This window comes from Cydia strobilella, chromosome 18, assembly GCF_947568885.1.
Source record: "Cydia strobilella chromosome 18, ilCydStro3.1, whole genome shotgun sequence".
Lineage (NCBI taxonomy): Eukaryota > Metazoa > Arthropoda > Insecta > Lepidoptera > Tortricidae > Cydia > Cydia strobilella.
In genome coordinates, this window is record NC_086058.1 from 10,872,691 (window position 1) to 10,891,156 (window position 18,466).

Genomic DNA, 18,466 nt, shown 5'->3' on the forward strand with positions numbered 1-18,466 from the left:
CATATATGGGACATCAGACGAGGATTACTATGACATAAAAAAAATCTAATTCTTAAATATTTTTAGTATACTTAGCTACCTAAATACTACAATATACGCGATATAATCCGTTTTCATAATTTTATTTCATACATAAATACTATTAATTTGTGATAAAATATAGCACAAAGGGTCGACAGGCAGTTAAAACAATCAGTGATCTTATTTAGTTATCTTTGATAAGAATATATCAAGCTGACTGTACTGTCTCACTTACTCTGATATAATAAACTACAAAACTGTCATATTATATCATTAGGTAAAGGCAGTTTGCGTGTGAAATTTTAACCGTATAGATCAGGTTTCTTAGTGCATTTCGTAGGGTCGACACATAGGTTTAATTAAAGCAAAAAAAATCTACCAGCGGTAGGTCCCTTTATATTTGGATTTTTGCTACGACTCCCGCTGCAAATGCTTTTTTTAATCCCACCACAGTAGGTTAGGCAACCACACATGGCACGATTATTGGAATTGACGTTTCCAGGAAAATAACCAGCAAAATATGTCGAATATCTTTTATTACAATATCAGTCTATGTTGTGAAAATACAATAAATATTACTTCCACGCAGCTTAGCGGGTGAACAAATTAAGTTGCCAATTTAAGAAAATTATTTAGATTTTAAAAAGTACCTATCGACTACAAATGAGTTATAGGCAGCATACGATCTTTTAATGCGAGATTTTAGGTTAAACTATTTATTTGGGCTCAGGGCCTAAACTCAATCGTTTTTGGTGATCGTAGCAGCCTTCCTATTCTAACTTAACATAAGCCTTAAAAATTACGTTTAGCTTTCAATGAACTTGTTGAAGTTGGCAATGTTTTTGCCAGTTGGGTCGTTTTTCTTGACGAGCTCGTCCCACTGCCTGGGGTGTCGCGCCTGGATCGCTTTGATCACCTTCTTGATGTTGCCTTTCTGTTTCTCTGTGCATTTTGCGCACGTGGTCTCTACGGCGTCCGGCAGGGTCTCTGGAAAAATGATACAAAATAAATGAATCGGCAAGCTACGCATTTAAAATACATCTTGTTTTTGCCCATTGGTTATATGCTAATCGATTAGGAGCTAAGATTTCTAACACTAAATAAACCCATAAACAAATAATTATATCAAAAACAGGCACATTATACAGACTTCCATCCCTTTATGTAATGATTTCCGGGATAAATAATGTAAACGTGTATCGAGGTCATAAACTTTTTTTTAACTCTCATTTGAATAGTTTCATTCGTATGAATGAGAGGGGAGGAGTTTTGAATTTTTGAGATCAGATAAATAAATTAAGACTCAAATACAATATGTCCCGAATCAAACATTTACTTTTTCGTCCTGACACTATTCACCAAAAATTTATCTTCGTAATCATAAGATGTTCGTGTAAATAGTAAAAAAAAGCCTTTTATTTCTTGAACCTTAACATTTTTTCGTATTACTTTTTTTAAATAAGTTATTCAAGAACCCCGTGTTTACAGGCGAAGGCCTCCTTCAAAGCCCTCCATGTATCTGGATACTTGGCCACTTGTATCCAATTTGGCCCGGCAAGTTTGGTGATCATCTTGCCATCTCAGCATAGTGGGTTTTCCTTTCCCTCTTTTTCCTACGAGTAGAGGTCCCTTGCATGACGTCACCCTTGCTGTCCAGCGCCTGTCTTGAGTACGTGCTACATGACCCGCCCACCTCCATTTAAGTTCGTTGGCATAGCTGAGAGCATCTATGCTCTTTGTGTGCTGTCTTATTATAATATGGTTGATTTTTTCTATTTTCTTGATGTTTATCATTCCGCGGTGGCAAGTCCTTATTTTTTCCATAGCTTTTTGAGTAAACCTCCATGTCTGACAGCCGTATGTCAGACAAGGTAATAAGCATGTATTCATGACTTTAGTCTTCAAGCTGACAGGCATGTTACTCTTAAATACTTTTTTTAGCTGCCAGTCAAAGAGTATATAACCACTACCTGCCAGTAGGTATTTGCTCCAGATCTGTAGTGCTCTCCTTTCAATTTCTAGCACGTTGTTCATCTTATTAGAGTTAGACCAAGAAAAGTCTGCAACAATTTTGATAGCACCCGCAGTGCAAGTGTTATTTATACGTCATAATTTCATAGAAGTTTGACGTTTAAAATAACACTTGCACTGCGTATGCTATCAAAACCGTTGCAGACTTGTCTTGGTCTAACTCTAAAACTTATCTGCATTCCTAAGTAAGTATATGTATTGTTTTGTATAAGTCAATGGCTCAGTTCCTACCGTTCGCTCCTTGCCATTTGTCATTTCATTACTATAGTTCGTGTAAATATCTCCTACATATTTACGTCATTTTAAAAAGCCGGGCAAAGGGCAAAGTAAAGTAATTATTAAAGCTAAGGATGCATCGAAATTACTATATCTACATGGTCAGTTAAACGCATACAAAACGAAAACTCCGTGATTAAAGGCAACATGTTTAAATATATCTCGACATTTCCGTCTCGTACCCTTAACCGGCTCTTGTTATTATTAAGCATACGTTAAGGTTGTGATCGCTCAAACAAGTTTCGTACTTGCAGCAAAAAAGCTACAAAACTGGACGTTAATCTGTTGACGTGATGTGAATCCGGCAAATTCATAGGTACTAGCACTATGACATTTTGTATAGTGTGTCTGAAAATCAGCCTCTACAACGAATTAACCGATTTATGTGATTGCAATTTTTAGGCACAACATCACTGTGTGCGTACCATAAATACAGTGTGATTCATGAGACGTGAGCAGGACTAATCCTGCACACTAAGTAACTGTTGATTGATTGATCATCGATCACCGTCGTATTTAGTTGAAACATACTTACCACACTTTTTCAGATTTTTCTGATTGATGAGGACAAATTTAATTCTCCACAATCATGGTTACCCTACAACACCTAATTAATAAACGTAAAACCTCTTTTACCATAATGACAGCATTTTGATTATGAAGAAAATAAACCGTAAAACTTGAGTGAGATATACAACTACTTTGTGAATTTGCAATAAAATATAGAGTATTGAGATACGAGTTTTCAAAAGTAACCAGATAGTGATGAAATGGTGATGACACTCAATTTGACACAGTTTAGTACTTATTCTAATTGTACGGGGACCATGCATGTCGTAAATAAATCAATAACTTTTTTTTCAACGACTAAAATCTAAACGTTAATCTCACTAATACTGATACAAAACAGTTGCTTGTAATTTACGAAATGCTCAGTGTTGTTCCTGCTAACCTCTTCTGAATCACCCTATATATTAGTATAAATTTGTCAATTGGCTTTTAATAGAAAGGTAATCGGTTATCATTAAGATTCCGGGTAGGTAGATTTTGTAATAAAATTTGCCTTTCGTGTTACAGTTGTAAATTGAAATTGAAATTGAAAATCTTTATTTCAGGTCTGTCGGCCCATATTTTGTTAGTTTACAGTTCTTAAAAATAAAAGGTTAGCATCAATTTGTCGATATTTTGACCCCATGCTGCGTTATTCGCAGTTATTTGATGATTTTGATTTTAATATAAACAGTAAACAGGAATAAAATTAACAAGGCCTAGTTCCCCCTCTGGGTTAGAAGGTCAGATGGCAGTCGCTTTCGTAAAAACTAGTGCCTACGTCAATTCTTAGGATTATTTGTCAAGCAGACCCCAGACTCCCATGAGCCGTGGCAAAAATGCCGGGATAACGCGAGGAAGAAGAGTAAACAGGAATAAAATTATAAAAAAGGTCATTTATATTTATTTTATGAACTATTTTATTACCACAAGTAACGGTGGATTGTTAATTTAGCATAACCATTTAGGATAATGCAACTTAAAGAGGAAAAAAAACCTGTATCTACTTTCAAAGTGTGATTTCCAAAGTGAGATCCTGATGTCTACTCAGAGAGTGTTCCAATCTAAGAACATTTTACTACTTAGCATCCCATGGACTACCTTAAAATATTATCAAACATTTGCAAAAAGCATACCATCGTGTATACGTATAGAACTGAAAAAACATACTAAACAACACAATAAAACTACTTACTTTTGAAATCCGTGCCTTCAGGTGTGCAGCGGCCCTTATCTAAGAAGCAATTTATATACGACTTCAGTAGTCTGTCGTTTGTAATCAGCGTCTCCACATCGAAATTGTCGTATTTGGAGTTATATTTGTCGGCGGCAAACACCGCGGCCAGCAGACAAGCAAACACGACACAGCTCTTCATATTGATTCTGCAATTCAAATTGAACGTTCGATTAATCAAAACAACTCAATTCTATTTTTAAAGGGCGTCCGAGACGATTGAAGTACCGAATAACAATGAAATCAGCTCGAATAGAACTCATGGACATATACCCGCTCCATGTGTCTTGAATTCTGATTAGTTTGTGACACAAGTATGATACCAAAGACGAATTAAGGGACCCGAACGCGGAAAATAAGTACAAAAACGACAGCCAAGCCTGCGGCGAGGCATTTCCTTCACTAAATAGGCAAGTTGTAGATTGTCTCGATTGCACCGTGTTCCACTCTAGTTCACATGAATCACAATATTTCTCAGTAAGATATCATAACCGGCGGTTTGTAAAATGTTCACCCACCTTTTACTCTCAATAGCGTACCCAAAGACTAGCCCAGCAGAAAGCGACAGTGCTTTTATATTGACGACCATAAACCCACTACCTTCACTGGCTTACGGCCCGGCTGGACTAGTAAAAGGTCAATCGATTTTGAACTTTTGTCGTGTGTACTTAGGGTGCGAATTGAACAGCGCATTTATGGAATGGGACCTTTGCAACGAGCATGTTTGGCTCCGTCTCTTACAGCCTATAATCCAAACATACGTGGATTACTGCACCTTACCAGGAAACTTGAGTAACTCATGGTTTTGGTTCTTGCGTCGAAAGGAAAACATAGTTTAAAGGTGTCGCTGTCGATGTGACTTTACATTTACGATCTATTGTGTCTATGTGTACTATTTATACCTAGGTCCTAGATACCTTTTATATGGAAAACTTGGTCGATATAAGCTAAGCACTTCTAAATTGTTAAATAATCTATTGTTTATATTTGGCGATCCGAATACAGCTGAAAACATTTATAATTAATATTTTATGCCGTAATACTAATTGAGCATAATTTACAGCGGGCATTAATTAAATAAGTAATTTATTGTCAACTGTACTAATTAATGCACGTCGGCACTGTCGGCAGCAATAGACTTTGTTTTATGGGGTCTGATTGAGAACGATTTTTACCGAATCGAATAATAGTTCCTATGACTGTTCATTTTTGTATGCAGTGCCTCACTTAAAATGTTTTTAGATATATTTTGGAACTTAAGCACATTTTTTTGGAAATGAAACATTTAAAACATACGACTTAATTTTTTTTTATTAAGTCCAACCAAAAGAGTTTTGAAGGATCTGTCATAGGGATTATCATTCGACAGTTCGACACAATAAGTATAAACCTTCCTGTAGCTATATTGTTTTTTTCTGAGAATGGGTTATGAGATAAGTTAATTAAAATATTTCAAGATAAGTTTATTTTCTTATGAAATAAAACTATGAAAACGGAATATATCGCGTATATTGAATTTATAATACATCCCGACGTTTCGAACTCTTTACAGCGTTCGTGGTCAACGGGTGACTGAGGAAAAATTACAAAGTGCAAAATTACCCACATACTAAAATAATGAACAATCATAGACTACAAACTTTAAGGCTGGTTGTACATGCAAAATCGGTTCATAAGGCTAGTTATACACTATAATTATTTTTCAAGTAAAGATATATATATATATATACGCGATAAAAAAATATTTTCTTAGTTGTTTAAATCTTTCACATGTTTTAATTTGACCGTAGGTATACCTAACTTATTTGTTTCATTTTTTGCTATGGAAAATGGTTTGCAAGTATGATAGTTCTGTATAGTTTAACACGTCCTCATATCTATTCAAATCATTTTGTATATAGGCAGTAGATATTATAGTAGATAATATTTAATTTACGTAAGATGGTGTACCCAATCTGTTAAATCTATACATCATAAATTATATGTACGTTTCTACTTAATTGCCTAGACGAAATAGTGATAAAACATTTAAAAGAAAAGGAGGTAGGAGGCCGTGAGTTCAAGTCTCACCCAAGGCAGTAATTTTTCCAATTTTATATATATTCTAAGCCATAGCATCGTTCTCAGACGTTTCTGCTTGTTAAAAATTATTTAGAATGGGTATGGCACATCGTAACTGGTTAATTTCCAATATGACTTGGAACTCCGGTGGCCATTTAAGAAGTGTAACGCTCTTACGGTAGATGTCGCTAGGGTCCCCTATACCCATATAGTGGGAAGATTTGCTGAAATTTCTATTTTATACCTACCTACTTTGAAAACCTTCCTTAAGCATTAGCGATCTTCTTTTCAAAGTTCTCGTAGTTCTGATTGGTAGGATCTATCTTCTTCTTCAGCTCGGCGTGGCTTTCAGGAAGGTCTCGTTTGAAGGCCGCGAAGGTGCGCTTGGCGAAGCGTCGTTGTGACGGCGTGCACTTCGCACAGCCAGTGGCCACTAATTCTGGCAGGACCCCTGAAAATGTGGCTTGTTAGTGGTTGGTTTCGTCTTGCTAAAAATTTGTTTTAACTTCGTAAGGCCCAGGCCAATTGTTGCGCTTTTGAATTTGAAACTTTCTTTCATGTCTATAAGAGTTCAAAATTCAAATTGAATTTGTACCTTAGTACAAGTACACCTGGACTTACGAGGGTCCCTTTTTTTCCGCACAAAGCTTTGTTTTCATTTATTCCATATTGTAAATCGGTTAAGTAACTAATTGTTTTTCTCAAGAGCCAGTTTAACGTAGATTTGTAGATCAAATTATTAACAGTTTTTTTCCATCACGAATACTGTGCATCTATTCCTATTTAAATTATATTCACAAAAGAGATTTAAAGCCATATTTGCCCAAATAAGTACAGCCAAGTGGATATGAAAATTAGTAAACCTTATCGTCAGTATAACTTAATTGCTTTGTGATTATAATTATCTATTTTGTCCTATTATTGAACATCCTAAACCATGGAGTGGAAATTACAGTGTCAATTTTAGTATCTTACTACGACGATAGAAGTATGCTATAATCATCTTTGAAATAAGGGGTTTAGGTACGTGGTACGTAGTACAAATTATTTAGTACTTATGCAAACCTCATCCTGCAAATCAATCAAACTCATGTCTGCAAATCTAACTACAGTTTAATTAGGTTATTTCTACACTAGCTTTATTTAGGTTCACACGGTACGTGTATTTTGTCTATTTAATTCAAATCTAGTAAATTAGGTAAATCCGGTATCTGATTAAGCTAATCTAATGACGCATTCGGTACACACAAGTTACCAAAGGAACTTCTTGACGAAAACTATAATAGGTACTAATCTATTTATAAGTAATTTTTTCTTTTTGTAAGTTGTATCTGAATACGGTCCTAAATTTACGTTCGGTGTTTTGCCTGCATAGATTTCGAAGATCAGTTAATATTGCAAAAAATATTTTCTCTCGAAATTATGTTATACGATACATTATTATGATACGACTTAGGTTAGGATCTTAGGTACTATCGGGGGCTTCATGACAGAATGTTCGCGATCCCATACGGCAATGCGGATAAAGCCGATGTGGGTCCCCCCTTTTCTCTCTAAGAGAAAGGAATGGGAGATGGGAGTCCCACATAACCCCCGACACCTCTCTAGGTCACAGGGGGGGGCATGCGTAACAGCATTACCACATCGTAAAAAAAAGGATCTTAGGTACTTACGTTTGAAAACTCTTCCCACTGGAGTACAAGGCCCTTTATCCAAGAAGCATTCCATATATTTCTGCAGAAGCCTGGGATTCTCAACCAACGTATCAACGTCGAAATAGTCGTATCTTCTATTGTAATAATCGTCAGACAAGACTGAACAAACAAGGAAGCAAAACAAAAACACTCTCATTGTCTCAACCCATTTAAAGATATATCACTTGCCGAAATTATCCTTATTATTTCGTAAACCGTTGCAGATGCAAAATAGATTTCACAATGCTCGATCTGATCCTAATGACGTAATGTTTGGAATTACTTCTATATATAACCACCTCATCGCATATTTAATGCATGATTAAATAAAGTGTTGTACGTACGAATTCAGCCTTCAATCACAAAATAAGGAAGCTTCAATCTAGTAGAACTATATATTCTTTGTTGATGTCAACACAAAGATGGTTGAGACTTAGGTTTAAAACTTCCTTACTGTTTATGCGTACGGGAGTATTTTTGGCGTGATCTTATTGGCTCACTGTAGAAGGTCCAGCCAATGGGAAAACAGAACGCATGCGTCCGGAAAACGTGAAGCCAATACAAAAAATCTGGTCTAAAAAAAGATAAACCCGCTGATGTCACTGACTATCCGGTATACAATACTTTAAACTCTCGCGTTTTGAACACATATCCGTACACATCGACGTTTGTGTTTAGTCAGTCCTTATATGTAGTATGTATAACTAAGTAAGGTATGATCTACATAGTTATTAATTAGGTACTACAAGCAGTCGTCAGTCTTTCTTTCATTGTACTAGTTTGTCGGGCAGACCGTGGCGGGTCCGGTGGATGCAAACGGGAAAAACATTTAAATAAGAAGGGTTAAAATGACACTTATGACATAGTTATCTTCTTCTTTTCGTGTCGTGGTTCCATTTTTATACTATGGATGCCCAGCAGGCGCTGGTGGCCTAGCGGTAAGAGCGTGCGACTTACAATCCGGAGGTCGCGGGTTGAAACCCCGACTCGTACCAATGAGTTTTTGGGAACTTATGTACGAAATATCATTTGATACCTACCAGTCAGTTTCGGTGAAGGAAACATCGTGAGGAAACCGGACTAATCCCAATAAGGTCTAGTTTCCCCTCTGGGTTGGAAGGCCAGATGGCAGTCGTTTTCGTAAAAACTAGTGCCTACGTCAATTCTTGGGATTAGTTGTCAAGCGGATCCCAGGCTCCCATGAGCCGTGGCAAAATGCCGGAATAACGCGAGGAAGAAGAGAATGCCCAGTAGGCAGCGGTGTTGACAGCCCTGGCTGTCGCGTCCCTCAGATCCAGCTTCGAGCAGTGATGCGGGCATGCGGGGCACGCCGCGCGTTTGCGTTGCTGTGTCGACGACACTGAGTCGAGGGGCTACGAAGCAAACGGTATTTTATGACAAAGTTATAAAAGATTATTTTTTATTGATTTAATAAACAGGGTTTAAACAAGGTCATTCATAATCATAATCATAATCGTTTATTGCAACCATTAAAAACCGTATGCGTTTATTACGCCTGTAACATTACTTGGACATATCGAGAGCCAGCATTTATGCAATAGCCTTAGCCAAGGGCCCAAAGTACTTGTTTTCTGGGTCGTACTTCTGCCTGAAGAGTTCGTAGTCAGCAGGGGACTTTTCCGTCAGGCCAGCGATGAATTTCTTCATGATAACCTTCTGTGCCGACGTGCATTTAGCACACGCTTGCTGTACCGCTTCATGCATGTCAACTGAAAAATAACAGTTGTATTATTGTTTTATACCATGACGGTAGTAAACAAGCCTACGGTCCTCCTGATGGTACTGACACTGTCATGGTGGTAATGTTATGAGTGCGTTTCGAACCATTTTTGGTAATAATAAGTTTCGTATATTTGGTAAAAATAAGATCTACAAAAGCTGCGCTTTTGCATCACTGCACACCATGAATGCATTGTATGTATAACATAACAATACATACAATACATTCACTGTATTCTTTTTCTGATACTACTCTTTAATTGTTATTTTTCTTATAGGTACTAATCTTAAGACAACAAACAGAAACACAAAGCAGAAATATTTTTTCTGGGGACCAAAACACAGCAGAACCCCAATATATGTATATATATACTTATTTTTTTGACACGATACAATTAAGCTACTGCTTCATCTGCTACCTTCAAATTTTGTCAAATAGTTTGACCACTTAGTTTAGCTTTCAAAACATCACTTTATTTACGCGTCTAAGTATTCCTTTGTTTATATAGGTAAATGTAGATACGTCCAGGAGGCCGATTCTAATGAAAAACCAATTTGTTATGGTTTGATCTTGCACGCACCAAACTGCATGAGTGATCTCCCAGGTCGTATCAAAACTAGATCAACATCGTAGCAAATTTTTAAATCGGTCCCCAGATCTGGCAAATGCTGCGCTTGCGCACACTACACACACTGCTCATTGTTACTACGTAACGTAATGTACCAGAGATGATAGCAAGCCATACACACAAGGGGCGCATTTGCCAGATCTGGACGCACCTTTATTGCAAAAATTATTACAGAGATTGCTCTTTCAGACTAAAAGTTTTGACCTTCGAGCAACACCGGCTTCCGACAAGGTTTTGGCCGTTACTGTACAGAGACCATCAACAGTAGCATATGAAATAACGCTCCAAAAGTATCTGCTACCCTCGATTAGGTACTGTTCCACTTGGAAATATATCTCGACAGTTTGCATTCAAAGGTATCTGCAACAGTTTAATTGTTCTATATATCTCTTTTACATACTTTTGACGCATAGTGTGATAAGCTACTTTGGATGCTGGTTGAACAATTGAACTTACCCTTAAAGCTGTTCTGGGCCTTGTCACACGGGCCCTTATCCACAAAACAGTTGGACCAGGCTTTCAGCGAGTCCAGGTTGCTGACCAGCGCGTCGATGTCCAGGTCGTCGTACTCCGACGTGTAGGTGTTCTGGCCCGCGGCCAGCACCACCAGGGTAGCAAGAGCGATGAAGAGTTTCATTCTGTGTAGCTATGTGAAAAAATATTTAAAATTTACTAAATACGTAGCTTTTAACGTTGCCACACAATTGGTCAAGATCGCAGAGAACCGTTGGATGATTTGCACGCGGACGGATATTATGAAGATCTCAGGAAAGGAACTTTGTCTTAAGGTATGGTGATGAGTCGGCTCTTGTTCACGAGTGGTAAGAAATTAATTTGAACAAGAAATCCCAGAGTTACTACACGCAAACGACAATTCTCAGAAGCAATTAAGTACATAAGTTGTATTTATTTTTAATCACATTGCTGCATCGGGTCAAATACGTATTAAAAATATTACACAATATTTGCCAGAAAAATACCGAAACTTCATCTGATTCTTTAGTTTAGTTGGAATGAAAAAAAAATTAAAATAACAAAAAAGTTGTTGTGCGATTTTATGAAATCACGCCGCAAGTGAAACTTTTTTTTGGATTGTTGACATATAATTTAAAAAAATCGGAGAATAATTCGATTTACGGTATTAAAATCGCGTTCTTAATCTAAACTTAATAAATATCCTCTTTAAAATTATCTTACAAAAGTTCGCCCAACGCCGATACTTAACACGGAATGACGCTGTTAATAATTTGCGCTTGCCTATCAATCGACAATATATAATCTTATCCTACGCGAGTCAAGGACTAAAGAAACCGGTAAGAGAGTTCAAAAAAACCGGCCAAGTGCGAATCGGACTCGCGCACGAAGGGTTCCATACCATTACTCAAAAAAACGGCAAAAAATCACGTTTTTTGTATGGGAGCCCCACTTAAATATTTATTTTATTCTGTTTTTAGTAGTTGTTGTTATAGCGGCAATAGAAAGACATTATCTGTAAAAATTTCAACTGTCTAGTCTGATCACAGACGGACAGACAGACAGACAGCGTAGTCTTAGTAATAGGGTCCCGTTTTTACCCTTTGGGTACGAAACCCTAAAAAGTTTAAAAAGATTAAAAGATTATTTATTTACACAACATATTCCACATTATCATACAGAGCTGGTTCCTACACTAGGCCTTGCCTGTATCGTAGGTAACCAAATCAAAAGAAAAAAATTACATATAATGCGCGAAATTACACAATGGCCTAAAAGGATAAACAATAGAACGGAATAAAATTAAAAATGGAAACTAAAAATGTGAATAGAATTAATTAAACACTTATTATTTAACAATCTAAGACTAATTATAATACAAGAAAAGCTGAATTAATGTGCGTGTAGGGGTGTATGTAAGTGTACGTATGTGAGAGTTACGTATTTTATTGTGTGAGCAAACTGACAACATCTTACCCTGATATACCCACACAACTCGCACACTCACACACACACAAGCACATTTAAACACAAAAAAATGTATTTAAAATGTAATTCCTCTGTATGAAAAATTGAATGGCATTGTTTTTTAGCATAGCAATTACTCGTATTTGCTATAAATTTAAAAAGAAAAAATTGTAAATGTAGTAGAAGCCATAATATATTATTTCCTGTTTTCTATACAGTTTCCATTGTCTGGGAGAGGACACTGACTTCTGTAACACAGGTTTTAACTAGCTCAGAAGTCAGGGACTTCAACACCTATTTTGTACTTTCTTCTGCCAATAAAATTAAAATATTTATTTTATTTTTTATTATTGAATTACACTCAGTAAGTTCTCAATATCCTCGTAATGGAGGGTTTTGAGCCAAGCTTGCAATTTAAATTTTGCTTCTCTACCCGAGTATTCTTGCAAGGGAATTTTTATACATATTTTGTTGTACATGAAGGGGTGTAAGTATAAGTTTGACGTATTATTACCGTATTTAAGGTTAATAAGGTCTCCTGGTCTTGTCCTTAAAATTTTGTATGAAATTATAAGCAAATATCAGTCATAATTAATTAAGTATTGTATCCTTGATGTTCAAAAATAAAAAGTTGTATGCTTATTATAAAGACTATGAACTAAGTACTAGTAATAAAGTAGAATTTTACTAATGCTGTAATGCGCCATGCTAAAGACAGCCCAAAAAATTTGGTGCGATAGAATTAATAACACAATTTCCACTTGTCTAATTACGTATATGAATGTGAATGTGATGAATGTTTTTTTACAATAAATAAGTAATGTAAAATATCTAACCTTTCTTTAGATGTAAGTATAAAATGAACACAGGCTTACTGTCTCGTCCAATACTAAAATACGACTAAGTAACAATAACTGCAGTTACCCTTACCGATAGTATAGATAGGTGAAAGTGATGAACTTTGACTTTGTTATTTTCTTCGTTAGCTAAATGAGCAATATTGTCACTAAGTTACTATGCACATAAATTATTTGCTTGACAAGAGATAAGATCGCAGAGATTTAAATTCAGTAAACAATATTTTGTCGTTTTCCTTGTTCATACACAAATATTGCAGCATAGTTATTAACATATTAAATAATTAAGATATTCACTGATATATGCAAAATCATAATTATAGAGATTAATAAATTAGTTCATTTTGACAGCTCTTTCGTGCACAAAACTGATTATGTTGAATGAACTTTAGTATTTCAATAAATTGCATTTATGCTGATTACAAAAAATAAAACCTCATCTCACCTGCAGCAACATAAGAAGATTGAAGTTCTTGCTTCCTCCAGCCTTTTTATATGTGATTTAATTCTTGACCATGACTCTACCCAAGGTTATCGTTAGTTTATTTAAAGTAAATTATTTTTTCTTTTAACCTGCATTTGAAAGATAAGAATATAAATTGAAGCGATCAGTCGTGACCACAATGAGTAAGTTATTTTTCTTATTAAGTAATACGAGACACAGATCTTAGCTATTTACTTACTAGTTTAACATAGGTACAAGGGAATAATCAAGTTAATGTAAAGGTGACCTGTTCAGACATTGTAATTGGGTCATGTTGAGTTTGAAATACAGATAAATATGCCTATACTAGCTACTGCCTGCTATTATGTCTGCGTGGGATGATGATGATGATTATTTGATTAATTAAAACTATCCTTCCTCGGGCCCCAAACTATCTCCATATCAACTTTCAAATCGGTTCAGCGGTTTAAGCGTGAAGAGGTAACAGACACACAGAGTACTTTCGATTTTATAGATTTATCTACAGTTAGGCTGAAGAGTTGGGACTGTAGCCAAGTTGTTATTGTACCTCTGTTTGGGAGACACGTCGACAACATTCGCTAACCGTGAATTAGCTAATTTGGGTATCTAACGGAAAAAAGGTATAGTTTTTTTTTACTGGCCTATTATGGTGTGCCACTGCTAGGCAAAGGCCTCTCCCCTTGTCTTCCACGACTCCCGATATAGTGCCTTCTCCGGCCAGTTGTTGAGAAAGGTGTCTAGGTAATCCCGCCATCTCCGTCTGGGCCATTTTTAATGTCTTTTAAAATAGGTGTTTCAAAATCCTTACAGTCGTTTTCTAGAACTGGTTTATTAAATGTACGGAACCATGAAGAGGATTAATTTTCCATAAACAAATCTACCTAGTACTGTGGTGGTACAATGAGGATCGTCTAGCTTAATTGATTTGTGATCGAGTGCCTTAGAGAAAATTACCTTCCTTTCTTGTCTTAATAGGAAACAAAACCAACACTGCAGTTAGGGGACATTTCGGTCTCCGGGTCAGTCGTTACTAAGGTCAATATATTAACTGGAGTGAGTACTTTGTTCGGCGGACAATGCAGACTCATCACTCACTCTACCTGATTTCTCCGAGATTTTGACGTAACGAATTTAGTTCAATGCGATATAGTTCTAAATAGTTAACTATCCTGGTATAAATAAGGACCGATTTATTTTCTAGCGCGACCGATCAGGTTAGAATATGTGATTGAGTTGATACATGTATGAGGCTCTTAGCCCATCGTGTACGACCGATATCGTTCTGGTACAGGGACGCCCTACGCCGATCCACGGCCCTTAAACATTGTTATTGGGGGCAATTGACCTCCTTATCGCTGCGAAGCGTTACGTATTCCCATTGTCCAAAGGACCGGTACTTAATAAATTGGGTTCTAGACCCTCCCCCAGTAACCATGGTTCTATATTTATATATATATATGTATTCAGATAAAGAGTTTTGGTTTGGCCAAACCAAGGTCGGAGGTCAATTGTAAGACATGACGTGTTTTGGGTACCAAGTTATCGCCGCCGCCACGCCGCTCGGACTAAGTACTTCAGTTTCGCCTTTTAGCGGTCAAATTTAATTCAAATTTAAATAATTGCCTCAATATCCCGTACTCTGCGTCACCACCCAAGTTTCTCTTAAGTACTTAGTATCTGTTACCTATCTGCCCAGTGAATACCTACTCAAGCTCCCGGCTGCTCAACTCCCACTCTGGATCTTGCCTCTGCACTCGTTGATTTAATCAGCATGACGAATAGTACTGCTGTAGCCTAGTGCCAGTACTCATATGGCTTGAAACTTAATAGAGTATCTTGGGCCTAACTCAATTGTTATGTAGCATTAAGTAGGTCAACTACCATCGGCTGTGTCGCCTCTGGCTCACTGCATCCTCAGACCTAAGTCGGAGAGGGCTCTAATTCCCTTCCATGACAATTCAGTTGTTTGGCTTTAGTTTAGTCCCCTTTACTCATCTAAATTTAGGTAGTAAGGAGTAGTGTATCTAGTATTGACCAAGTGAAGTAAGTATCGTGACAGAGTTGTATGAGAGCGGGATTTTTAGTACTGGAGATTCGATCAGGCTCATCTCATGAGTTCAGGATAGTATCTGTGGACTGGCTATAATTATACTTAAACGAAGTCTGAGTCTAGCGAATCTCCATTATTAAATACCCGGGGACGGGTCTTAATCTTAGTAATAAAAGAAGGTAGTATCAGTTTAATTATTTTATTTCCAAAATTTTTAAACTTTTATCTACCCAGACACTTGGGTAATCTAGACTAACACAAACGAAACTGGTTGATTATTTAGACCGTGAATGAATGCAGTGGCATTCATCCGTAGGCCGGACATTCCATTCCTAGCGCCATTCTAATCAAGGGGAAAACGAAATGTCCAAATGAAAAACCCCTTCGGCATCAATCAATATAATATATGTATATACGTGTATATATGTACATCATCGTTATACTAGTGCATGCTTGCAATTTTCTACTCAAAAGAATATTTATTTAATCATTGGTATCGCCGAGGTTGAGACACACTGACTTATCATACATTATTCTAGAAAAGCATCTTATCTACAGCGCGTCTAGGTAGTTTCACAGTCAGACCTCAAAGTGGTCCCATTACATTTAAATCTCGCCCATCTCAATATCTACCCGCGAAGAATCCCCCCCGGCCCTGGGACCTCTAACGACTCCCCCGCGACGACAGCAGACTCCCTTATTCCAGATCTCCCGACATAATGCCGCTAGTAAAATGGTAAGTATGATCACCCCCACGACAGCGACTCCAATTTCTATTTGGTTCCACTGCCGAATCCCTTGTTTCTGCCCCGTGGGATAAATGTTGTAAGCTATCAGATAGGTATCCATTTTACCCAATCCGCAGCAAATTGTGAAGCTTTAGCTCTCGATTCTATTACCAAAGCTGTGAAACAACCTGTGACTTACTATGCATAAAGTTAGAAATACTTTACCCGGACTCCCGTAGCCCCACTTATTCTCTTAGAATTAGCTCCTCGAAGCCTCTCGAGTCGCATAAACTCCCACCTCAGTGGATCACAAACACTTCTATTTATTTACACTAGTAATGGCACTCCACTCTCCCGCGATGTAAACTTAGCCCACCAATCACTCAGGCTCTCTCTCTGAACGTGACTCGAACCTTTCGCCGGACTTGCTCGACTCGCGCCCAAATTCAGACTGACTTCCAAATCCCGTTCCCTGCTTTGCCTCCCGTTTCAAGAGACTCCTCCCCCTGGAAAGAGAGATGGTATCCCCAAATAAATCTGTCCGGGCTTCATTTTTCGGCCCATGCGTTCACATGCTCGTGATTGGAGGATGACCATTCGATCATCTTAGATCCCGCCCTCCCCAATTCTCAGTAAATGTACCTTTTTTTTCCGCCACAGTTTTTTTTCACAATTTCGCTTCCGTCAACATCTGTTATCAATTCGCATTGACTGGCTATTCCAAAGAATCAATTGTACAACTAAATTTATGTCTTCCCGTCTTTGCCTAATTGCCTTAGCGTCGTGTTGCACCCATTGTTTCTTTCCTCTTAATTCTTTGGGCGTAGTTATTTTAGTGTCAATAAATCGTGAATTGTTTTTGTTTAACTTAATGGCTATAGATTGGGTTTTTGTCTAATTTTCGAACAATTCTGACTAAAATTTACCAACACCCTAACCCTTGTCACGCTTTCTAAAATTTATGACAATACGTTATTGGAAACCATTTCGAGTATAATAAATGGACAGATAAATCCATGTCAACCATCTCACACTCCCCCAAATATATTTTTAAACACCTACCAAGTCGTTTAAGGATATATTTCTCCTTCTACTGTTTCTGTTGACATCGAACCCTTATTCCATTCAAATTCCCACACTAATCCAAATTTTCACACGTCTATCTCAAGTTTCCCACGCCTATCCATTATGTCTCAAGGACGGCAATAAAACCTATCCAACTCAGGTCTCCTTTTTGTTCATACACTCTCAACTCCCCGTGTTTATGACGGTGGTCAACATTCTTTACTTCCCTTTGTTCGCCCTAACCCCCAATAAACCCTATTCTGTTAAGCGTTCCCATAATAGCGGAACAGGTGGATTGCATTGAAATTGCCCTTGACACTGTCAGTATGGGGGTCAATCAGGGTGTATACGTTATTGTACGGAACTGCCCCTATTACGTAAGGTCCCTCATACAGACGCATGAATTTCTTCGTTATTTTTTTTGTCGGCGTCGGACTTTGCAAAAGTCTTAAGTTTCACCCGGTCTCCGATTTCGAATTGTACTAGCTTATGGTTCATGTTATAATGAAGTTCTCTACTCTGCGCCGCCTTAACTATGTTCTGTCGCGCCTGTATCCGAATCTGCTCTAACACGTCTCCCTGTAGATTTACCCCCTTCGCTATGGTTTTATCAAAATCGGTCGATAGTAGGGTCCTTGTCCCCCATACTATCTCATTTGGCGAGTACCCTGTCGTAGTATGTGTTACCTGATTGTAGCAATCTTCTATCTCCGGTAATATATCTACCCAAGAACGGTGCGATTTATTGCAATATGTTCTAAATAACCTCCCTAATTCCTTATTAACTCTCTCTGTTGAATTCGGTCGCGGATTTCTAACAGATGTGTGTGTTAATTCGATACCTAATTGGCGAACGCCGTATTCAAAGATTTTTGATGTAAAGTTAGCGCCTCTATCCGAGCATAGTGTCCTAACCTTGACCTGGTTGCAGAATTTTTTTACGCATGTTAGTGTAGACTTCCCGCTCGCCTGTCGTAGTGGATATAGCCTGATCAGTTTACTATAAGTGTCCTGTATTACAAATATGTATTTGAACCCGAAACGACCTGCCGGCAAGGGCCCATAGATGTCACAAAAGACCCGTTCTCCTATCTCGGTAGCTATTACAGTTTTGATCGGTCCCG

General features: G+C 37.5%; 2 protein-coding genes across 5 annotated transcripts; both read right to left on the bottom strand.

Moving 5' to 3' along the window:
• Window positions 1–540: 540 nt before the first annotated feature.
• On the bottom strand, window positions 541–8,205 carry LOC134749238 (ejaculatory bulb-specific protein 3-like). 4 transcript variants are annotated; one of them, XM_063684125.1, is made up of 3 exons: window positions 6,421–6,581; window positions 4,073–4,260; window positions 541–1,008 (listed from the first exon to the last, which is right to left on the bottom strand). In XM_063684125.1, the coding sequence occupies exons 1-3, from the start codon at window positions 6,444–6,446 to the stop codon at window positions 827–829; spliced, it is 396 nt and encodes a 131-aa protein (XP_063540195.1). In that variant the 5' UTR covers window positions 6,447–6,581; the 3' UTR covers window positions 541–826. The 4 variants fall into 4 exon arrangements, with proteins under 4 accessions (XP_063540195.1, XP_063540194.1, XP_063540197.1 ...); XM_063684124.1 differs by lacking the exon at window positions 6,421–6,581 and adding an exon at window positions 4,630–4,936; XM_063684127.1 differs by lacking the exon at window positions 541–1,008 and adding an exon at window positions 7,846–8,205 and having other exon boundaries at window positions 4,121–4,260; window positions 6,421–6,623.
• A 1,151-nt stretch (window positions 8,206–9,356) lies between these two features.
• On the bottom strand, window positions 9,357–10,877 carry LOC134749250 (ejaculatory bulb-specific protein 3-like). Its single transcript, XM_063684142.1, has 2 exons — window positions 10,692–10,877; window positions 9,357–9,596 (listed from the first exon to the last, which is right to left on the bottom strand). The coding sequence occupies exons 1-2, from the start codon at window positions 10,870–10,872 to the stop codon at window positions 9,418–9,420; spliced, it is 360 nt and encodes a 119-aa protein (XP_063540212.1). The 5' UTR covers window positions 10,873–10,877; the 3' UTR covers window positions 9,357–9,417.
• Between the last annotated feature and the right edge of the window lie 7,589 nt (window positions 10,878–18,466).

Bases quoted from the DNA above. Each gene is read 5' to 3' on its own strand.
- LOC134749250 (XM_063684142.1), bottom strand. From the start codon at position 10,872: ATGAAACTCTTCATCGCTCTTGCTACCCTGGTGGTGCTGGCCGCGGGC. The intron at 9,597-10,691 runs GTAAGTTCAATT...GTTATTTTTCAG, and splicing joins GGCCCAGAACAGCTTTAAGG to TTGACATGCATGAAGCGGTA.
- LOC134749238 (XM_063684124.1), bottom strand. From the start codon at position 4,700: ATGGTCGTCAATATAAAAGCACTGTCGCTTTCTGCTGGGCTAGTCTTT. The intron at 4,261-4,629 runs GTGGGTGAACAT...TTTGAATTGCAG, and splicing joins TACGCTATTGAGAGTAAAAG to AATCAATATGAAGAGCTGTG. The intron at 1,009-4,072 runs GTAAGTAGTTTT...TCATTTTTCCAG, and splicing joins TGAAGGCACGGATTTCAAAA to AGACCCTGCCGGACGCCGTA.